The sequence below is a fragment of the Merops nubicus genome, unplaced genomic scaffold (assembly GCF_000691845.1).
Source record: "Merops nubicus isolate BGI_N331 unplaced genomic scaffold, ASM69184v1 scaffold975, whole genome shotgun sequence".
Classification (NCBI taxonomy): domain Eukaryota; kingdom Metazoa; phylum Chordata; class Aves; order Coraciiformes; family Meropidae; genus Merops; species Merops nubicus.
The window spans coordinates 46,288-55,615 of NW_008610010.1; the positions used below are offsets into that span (position 1 = coordinate 46,288).

The following is a 9,328-nucleotide window of genomic DNA, read 5'->3' on the forward strand; positions in this document are numbered from 1 at the left end:
CAAGAAGAACAGACCCTTGTGGCTTATCAGCACTGTGGAGAAGTCTACTTCACAACTGTTAAGGTAGTTAAACCCACATTGCTTCACCCATCATCCAAACGGAAATTTTATAGGCAAAGGTTCTGAAAGGCTAACCCTTTTACAGGTGAAAGCTTGATTGTAGTCTGCCAACTAGATCTGTATTTCTTACCACCTCTGATGTCACAATCCATAGTAAAGTAAGCAGTGTGTGGTGCTTTCCAGTAAAAGGTGCTGTGTGCTTACTGTTGGGGGTAGTGAAGAAACTGAGCAGAGGGAACCAGAACTATCATTCATGATGGAGGCGTTTAAATGTGAATGTCGTAAAGTTTTTCAGTTCCAGGTAGGTACATGGTGACATTATCTAGCATTGTTACATTCAACAAGACTTCATCCTGGAAAGAATAAACACATTCTTTTCCTTCATTACATTTTTGGACACCCGTTGCATTCTGGACATGTTACCAGGTGCTCAGGAACAGGGTGCTAAGTAGAATCTTACATACTATTTTCTGCACTCATGAAATCTGAAGACTTAACTGCAGAACTTACAAGACTGCAATGCTGTCATGAAATGATCAGTTTCTGTTAGAGATTCTGTACTGCTTCTTCATCTGAGGGGAGGGAACAAAGCAGTTTGTATTTATAAATGGCATCGGAACATAAGGTCTTGGGTTTTGTCGTTTTGGCCACTTTCTCAGGCAAAATTTGTTTTAATGAGGGCTTGCTCTTTTGTACTTTTAGGAAACTGGAATCTATACTGAGCATCCATTTTTTTCCTTTTTTATTCTTATGTTAATGCTTGTATATAAAAAATTAAAAATTAAAAAAAGATAATATTAATCAAATGAAGTTACTGTGGGATTAAAATCTAGCATTTTGATTTCATTACCAAGATTGGCACACATTTCTGTGGGATAGTAATATTTACTTGTGTTCTTCCATCTTTGTTTCTCCACCTGCACAGTGATAAAAATATTTGCCACGCAGTGATGATGTGAGAATAAGTTAATAGCAGTAACATTTTACACCTTCAAAGTCTTTTATAACAGTCCGAAGTGTAGTTGCGTTTGGATTACTATTGAAGTAATTATTTAAAAAAAAAGAAAATCATTGTGATGTACATCTGAGGCATTGTTTAGGCTGTGTTAGAGATACTGATGCAGCCCATGGTATTTGAGATTTCAATTTGATTTTAAATACATGCTATGCTTTTAGAATTGACAAGATTAATAGTACTATATTTAGGAAGCATGAACAAATACTTTATAAGAAGTTTTAATTATGAACTTGTAACTTAAAATTTCCAGTATAATTTCAATCCTACTGAACCAGTTCTCCGACGACTTCAGCAGAACTCTGCTCAATGGCATCAACAGAGAGCTGCATCCTATATACTGACATGAGGCGTATTTTAGGATGAGGAATGTGTCCAGGAACCTTTAATGTGCTGTATATCATAGGGAATGTTGTAGTTTTGCTGGGATAGAATCTTAGGCCAGCCATGGTCTGCAAGCCTTTAGCAGTTTGGAGTCAGCCAGGGCAGCTGACCCGAGTTGGCTGCAGGTATATCCCAGACCATAAATGTCATGTGCAGTACAAAGGGGAAGTTCGATGATGATGGGGAATCCTCCTGATCCTTTTCCGTGCTTCTCCCCATCCCTGGATGGGCTCACTTACCATCCTGCTCCTGAGGAATGCTTTTCCATTTACTGTGACTGCTGTACATTCACTGTGCCGAGTATAACTTTACGTTGGCATTTGGTATTAGATTGGCTGTTTCATTAAATCTGCTTTCATTTCAACTCATGGGTCTTTTCTTCTTTTCCCAATTCCTCTTCTTGGATGGGGAGGGGTCATCAAGTGATACAGCAGATGCTATAGTTTAGCCTTGGATACTGACTAAACATAGACAGGGAGTTCCTTTGGATTTATTTCTCCTAAGTTCTGGTGTCATTCATAGCTCTGTGGCATCCTGCAGGTTTTGTCCTGGTCAGCAAAAGTGATAGCCTTTTGCTACACTTAGGCACATCTTGCTGGTTATGATGTGAGGCTGCCTCAGGGCTGGTTATGAAGATATTTTCTCAAGATATTTTGAATAAAATCTCTTAAGTTTGGAGCAGAGGGATTCACTGCTCTCCCTACTGTTTTTACAGAGAGTTGAAATTTAGGTGACATGAAACTGCAGCTACATACTAACAGTGATGTTAGTGTACTTGCTGACCAAATGACTGCAGTCCCTAGAAATAAGTGCTTTAAAAAGGTACAGAATTGTGAGGAAGCAAAAATCATGCAGAGTTGCTGTCTGTCTGATCACAGAAGAGTTTCACTTGGATGCTGCCATAGCTTTATCTTATTGTCACAGGTGAGACAGAATATATGGCAATTTGTAGGTTTGGATACTGGTGTTTGATCTCAGTTTTACTGAGGTGAGAGCTTTCACCTTACTTGACTATTTCACACACTGATGCAATTGCTCTCCCTCCAGAGTCCCATTGACTAGGCCTCAGTTTCCTACAGGAGATCTCCACTGCTCCAGGAATGTCAGGCAGAAAGTCATGACAGTGTTGTGCTCTGCAGCTGTTTGTGGGTACTAGTCTCAGGTATCACTGGCCAAGGTCCTGGGGCATCCCCAGAGATTCATCTCTGTGGAGCTCCCCAAAGCTTGGTTCTCTCCATCTCAATAGACTATATACAGGAGTATGTGTTGTATGATCAGCCTCCTAGTTGGTGGCTCTGCCTTATGTCCTTTACTGAGTAGAGAATTCGGCACATACTGGGGTGGTTTTTTTTAGGCCAGTTGTTTACCAAAGCATATAACCAACCCACACTGGTTGTAGTTAGCAAGCAGGCTTGTACTTGGGAGTTCAAAAGTTCAATTTTTGACATTATACACACAATTGCCTGTCAGCATTCACAATCTAAGTTGTCTTTCACCTACCGTGCTTATCCAGCCCCGATATTATAAAATAAGTGCATTTTAAGATGTCACATTTTGTGGAATAAGACTCAGCTTCTCTCCTTCCGGGCTAATTTGTTCTTTTCAGTGGCACAAGTTTAGCTTAGTTAAAATAAAACTAAAAATACAGTGCAGATTGGCTCTACCCTTGTTGCAACAATGTTGTTTTTTGAAGAAAATTAAAGAAAATCGTGTACAGGGCTAGGGAGTCATCTAAATCATGACCCCAAAGTTAGTTTTCTTCTTTGCTTTTAAATAAGTAATAGATCTTTAGCCAGTGAGTGTCACGACTCCCCTCTTTCTGTTTGCTGTATTACTGACTGAAAGTATTTGTTAGAGGAGGTCATAGTCCAGTCCAAGGAAAGATTTGAGCAGGCATGACGGGTGAGAAGCTGCTGATTATGGGCTGCCTTAGTCCTCTGTGGGAAGTCTTCAGTGACAAGAGGGCAGAGGTACAACTAAGCACGTGCATGGTAAGCCTGACGCAATAGAACCAGCACAGGGAAGCACACAAATTTGACTTGCAGTCCAAGTATTGATCAGCTCTACACCTGTGACTGCAACATATCCAGGAGGCATCCAAATTGTTGTACATTCACAATGCATATTTCCTTTGACTGTACACTATAGTTAAGTGTTGGGTCCAGTGGGCTTTGAGAATCCAAATGGACATGAGATATTGCTTGAAAAAGCTGCTGGTATCTGGAATCACAGACAAATACATCTCACTGAGCAAAGGTCATGGGGGTTGAGACAGCCCTCCTGCAACTGCCACACAAAAATCTCAATATATATGCATTTCTGCTTTTAGAAACGGAAAACACTAGTGGATAGCAATGTTCCAAAAGTCCTTGAGTCTTATGACTAAGTTAGCAAATAATTTAAACAGGCTCAAAGAATGCAGCTTGGTTATGGACAACAAATTGCACACCCCTGCCCTTCGTATTATTTGATATAGGAAAATTGATGGAAGTAAACATGTGCTGTTTTCTTCCATTCACAGCCAATTCAACCCCACACAGAACTCAAAGTATGGTATGCTGCTGATTATGCCAAATTTATGGAAACTTCTGCAGTCTTCATTAAAGAAGAATCTGATGTCTGTCCTTTGCCTCCAGTAGCAGTGAGTACTCCTAATCTACATTCCAACCATCACCAGATGTAGTAAATTACTGTTTATTTGCATGGTTTCTCTGTTCATGTAGCTCTGGCAACGCTAGAGTAGACCACAGAGCAGTTGGCTAATACAAAGGTAAGAGCAGTTTTAACCAAACAGCTACCTGGAGAAAGGCTGCTCTTCCTCCTCTCTGTTTGCAATCCAGTGGAGCCATTAGATGTAGCCGGAAGTGGTATCAGTGGGATGTGCTGGAAAGAGTTAAGGTGGTTATTGATTTGTAGATAACCAAGCTGTCCAGCCTTAGACCTCTTTCACCAGTTCCTCCTTGTGGTGCTCTGACCAGTTGGTCAGATAATGCACTGATTATTTCAGCCTTTCCTGTGCAATAACCCTTCTCTTCTCATCACAGTACCTTTCCCTTCGTATAGAAGGAATCCTTAAACTGGTAGAGAAAGTTTATTAAGTGTGGAAAATGTGGCCATGAAGATTGATAACCTAAGCTAGAAGGAAATGTTAAACAGGGCATACAAATGAAGCAGGAATTCAGACTTCCCAGGAAGGGAAATAACACCATTGCTGTTTTAGTGTTTGAGGCCTTAAGAGTATACCCCAGAAAGAAGGTGTGGGAGAGCCACAGCATCACACATGGATAAGATTGAGGAGGGCTCCATCTCTAAATAAAAACAGGGTAGCTGTAGCCTCACCATCCCCTCCAGAGAAGGCTAGCCCAAGAGCAAGGGAAAATAAGGACAGTTCATGAGAAGCTTACATAAAATGTAGGAACAGCTAAGGAAGTACATGTTTGTGTATTAATTGGAAGTACATTTCACCAGTGACTGTTTTTTTTTGGTAATTGTTTTTTGTTGGAATTTTCGGAATGTCAATGTTTAAAGTGAATTCAACTGAATCCAGTAGAGCTCATATTTCCACAGAAATACTACTTCCAAATAATGCATTGATTGGGAAAAAAAAAAAAAGTTTTGATGCCTCTACATCAGGAGAGGCTTGAGGTCCCCAAACATAAGGTATTTCTTACTGGATTTGTGGAAGTCTAATGGCAAATGTCAGGCTAAGTGAGGAAGTCTGTCCTGGAGGCATTGACAATTGCTGTCTGCTAAAGCATGGAGTCACCCCAAAACATAGAGAAGGCTTTTATGGATAAACTACATTTGTGTGTGGAAACCCATGCAATTTTTGAATGGTTGAATTATGTCAGTCTAAGGGTAAAGTACAATTTGCAACTGCATATATGAGTCATTCCATAAGAGGAACAAATGTAGAGACTTTCAAATTCAGTAAGTGCAGATAAACAAAGGGGAAAGACTCAGGACTTTTCACAGCTAAGCAAAAAAGTGTAAATTGGTATTTAGTCAGCCATTTTTTTTTTCTTTGAGATTGTAGACTCCTAGAGAGAATCCATTTCCAGTTGAACAGCTGTGTGGTAGTACATTGAAATAAGTATTGCCAAGGATGATGACAAGTTTTTGAAAAGCCCAGGAGAAGATCTAGGGTCAGTGAGAAGAATGTGTCCTTTCCTTAGAATGGCTAATAAGAAAGATCTGTTTCTGTTCTCATTGCAGAAAGAGCCCGTAGACCCTTGGATATGCTCCAGCTGTAGAAGCAGTTTTGCAACTTTTGCTCTGCTGGAGTCTCACCAGTGCATCCATAAAGACCGAGTTCTTACCACCAGGTTCAGACCACCAAATAAATTGGGACCTGTAAAAGCAAAAAGCAAACTCAAAGGGAAACTGAGAGGAGCAGCATTAGGCAAAGGCATTGCTCAGTGTTTTGGGACTATTTCCTGTTCCTCTGCTGCAAAGCTTAGCTGTGCCAGCTCAGGAAGCACTTGTGATGCTCTGGTGAGGTTTATACCTAAATGGAGAAATGGGCGGTCTTCACTGTTGAAGGGAAGAGACGTGAAGCAGCCAGACAGTTACCCTTGCCGACTCTGTGGGAAGATATTTGAGTCCATTGACAAGCTCACAGTCCACACTTATGTGCACAAAGGGGAGCGCCCATACAAGTGTTCACAGCAAGGATGCACAAAAGCCTTCATTTCCAAATATAAACTGCTCAGGTACAACTCTGAAGGCATTCCTTTTCTGGTGGGTGTGGGGAAAAAAGACAGCTTTTTCCTTTGAGGTGTCCTAGTGACACTTAATCCACTAGTTCCAGTTGTTATTATTCCTGTTTTGGTAGAGTTGGAGAAAACAAGTCTCCTTCAAAAGATGATGTTGAGCAGTTTTAACCTACTCTGTGCTTTATGATTAACACCTTCCCTCGGCCAAAAAGAAGTTAGGATTTTACTAATAATCTGAGAATGTGAAAATGGCTTCCTTCAAGAGCGTCAGTGTTTTCAAGACTTGAAGCTGCAAGAGTAAATGTACTAGAGTAAAGATAAACACAAATAACTTCTGTTTGTTTGTTTTGTCTTAGGCACTCAGCTACTCATTCCCCACAAAAATCTCACCAGTGTGGCTACTGTGAAAAGACCTTTCACAGGAAAGACCATCTAAAGAATCACCTTCAGACTCATGACCCTAACAAGATGGCCTTTAAGTGTGAAGAGTGTGGCAAGAAGTACAACACCAAGCTAGGCTATAAGAGGCACTTGGCTCTTCATGCAGCCACCAGCGGGGACCTTACCTGCAGGGTATGTGCCCAGGAGTTTGGTGGTACCGAAGTTTTGTTGGAACACCTCAAAAGCCATGCAGGGAAACCAACTGGCAATACAAAGGAAAAGAAACATAAGTGTGACCACTGTGAGCGTCACTTCTATACCCGTAAGGACGTGCGGCGTCATATGGTCGTTCACACGGGCTGCAAAGACTTTCTGTGCCAGTTCTGTGCCCAGAGGTTTGGGCGGAAGGACCACTTGACTCGCCATACAAGGAAGACTCATCCCCAAGAACTGCTGAAGAGCAGGCTGCAGAATGGTGACTCTGTGGGTCTCCTTGACCAGCTTTTTCCATTCCGAATGAAGGAAGATGCCAGTGTGCTGTCCCCTTTTCCTGAAAGGGTGTCTGTGCAGAATGGCATTTTGAATAGTTCGGAATCAGAGGAATACAGCAGTTCACATCTTCATTCCCAGCCAAGCTTACAAACTGCTCTTCCTGTTGAACCTTCTCCTCATTTGCAAAGGATGGGCTGTGCAGATAGCCTTCCAGCTGTCCATCCCACATCGTGCTCAACAGCCATTCCTGCCAACCTCAGCCTTCATCAGCCTAATAAATATGACCTTAGTTCTACCTCACTTGCAGCAGGATCCCTCAAGAACCTACCGATAAAAGTGGATGTTAAAAGTTACAACGTGCATCTTCTTGAGGACCTGTCATTACCAGAACCTCAGTCTCTCCCCAAAATCAATCTGGAAGAAGCTTCCTCAGGGCCTTTAGGGGATACTAACAAGTACCCAGTGCACAAGGAGACAGAGGCAGCAGCTGAAACTGCGAGCCTGCCTTTCATGGATCTCACTCATGTCATGAGTTTCTGGCAGCTCCCACCAGGTGACAACCAGAACACTACCGGGGACATCACAATGGCATTTGGTCCAGAGGAACCATCACACAGGCTGAATGGCCTTGGCCAACAGCAAGGACTTCAACTAGCAACTGGTGGGATGCCCATAAACCAGCTGCATCATTTTCCTCGCTCCTTTCCATCCACTACAAACTCTGTAACGTTGCCTCATTTTCACCATGCCTTCAAATAACTGTCACCATGGTTTGGGGTTTTTGCTTCTTTTTTTAAGAATGTGCTTCTTACTTAAATCTGTTAGGATGGGGTGGTTTTGGTTTGGGTTTATGTTGTTTTTAAGAAAAACTGCCCCAAATGTTTTCAAAGCATGTTATGAACATGGTAGTTAAATTCAGGATGTTAATAAACAAGAAGCTCTATTTTTTCATACTACTATTAGTTTTTTAGCATATGAAAATAGTAGAACTAACATATTTCCCTCAACACCCTCTGTATTTTTGTTTCTTACCTGTCACACAAACAACTGAGTAAATATCTTCAATGATGGCAAAGCATCTTAGCAGGCACAGTAAAACTATGGCTGCTGCGGTAGGAAAAATAGGGTTAGGGTGAATGGGAAGAAGGCAGAAATCACAGGAAAGTAATTTTAATGAGTCATAAATCACAGCAAATTTATACACATGGCGAATGTAACAAATGATTTATCGGTGTCATGTAGATTTCTGTTAAGCACTTAATTACTGAACTCTATGAAAGTCAGTATCATTCCATAAGTAAATCTTACCTCCTTGTTTCACTTTTTAAAAATGAAGATCACTTGTTGTGATTATGTTTAAATAGGTTTTGTTTTCTGAAGCGCATTTCAGCTGGGTGCATCTGCATTTTTCCCAGGGCTGGAAATAACCACCACTTCTGCAGGACTACTTAAGAACTGATGTCTTGTATGTATGCAGTTTTCAGAATGGGCAGTGTATTATCTTGAAGATCAGAGCAGAGTGTTAATTTTCCCTTAATATGGCAAGGTATCAGGCACTGTTGTCACTGTCTCATAAAGCACTTAAGCATCTATTCAAGCATGTTATCCCCTTGGGTCAACAGCTTGCTTGATTGATTGAACACTCAGTGAAAAATAATGCTTCCAACCGTGGCCATGGGAGCTGGTGACCAAGTGGGACCTCTGTGTTGCTAGGGGACAGGTTCATGCACAGAAGGGTCGTGGTGGTGAGAGAACATTGTGCCCTGTTCTAAACCAGCTTATGAGCCTGCCTCACAAGTGTCACCTGGACTTCGTGGGTGTGATAATGGTTGAGGCCATTTTGATCATGGGGGTTTCACAGCACTGGGACAGCTGCAGTTGGACTTACAGCCTTTGTTTCTCCTAAACCAGAACCACGGCAACTTCTGTTTGTTTCCTGGGGTAAATTGTGCATGTACATTTCTAGTTCACAGTGTGTTGGTGTGGCAGTCCTACCACCTGATACATGAACTAGCAGAAACTGCAAAAATCACATCTCCCAGTACATTGCATTATAAAAAACTAACCCAAAACTCTTCAGTTTGCTTTCATGCCCGACCCGTAGTTACTAAAAAAACAAAACCAAAAACAAACAAACAAAAAAAATGGTCCCCTGGTTGTAGTGGATGGTGCAGTTACTAATGGATTCTGTTGCAGGTAAAGGTAAAACAGACACAGAATTTCCAAATCTCAGCAAATACTCAAACCCCTCTTCTGTTAAATCCAAGGAGGGTTAATAGTA

The 9,328-nt window shown here is 41.4% G+C and overlaps 1 protein-coding gene across 1 annotated transcript; it reads left to right on the plus strand.

Moving 5' to 3' along the window:
* Positions 1-3,354: 3,354 nt before the first annotated feature.
* Positions 3,355-7,915, plus strand: PLAGL1 (pleiomorphic adenoma gene-like 1). Its single transcript, XM_008940734.1, has 4 exons — positions 3,355-3,450; positions 3,981-4,100; positions 5,675-6,171; positions 6,531-7,915. The coding sequence occupies exons 1-4, from the start codon at positions 3,355-3,357 to the stop codon at positions 7,804-7,806; spliced, it is 1,989 nt and encodes a 662-aa protein (XP_008938982.1). The 3' UTR covers positions 7,807-7,915.
* Positions 7,916-9,328: the final 1,413 nt, after the last annotated feature.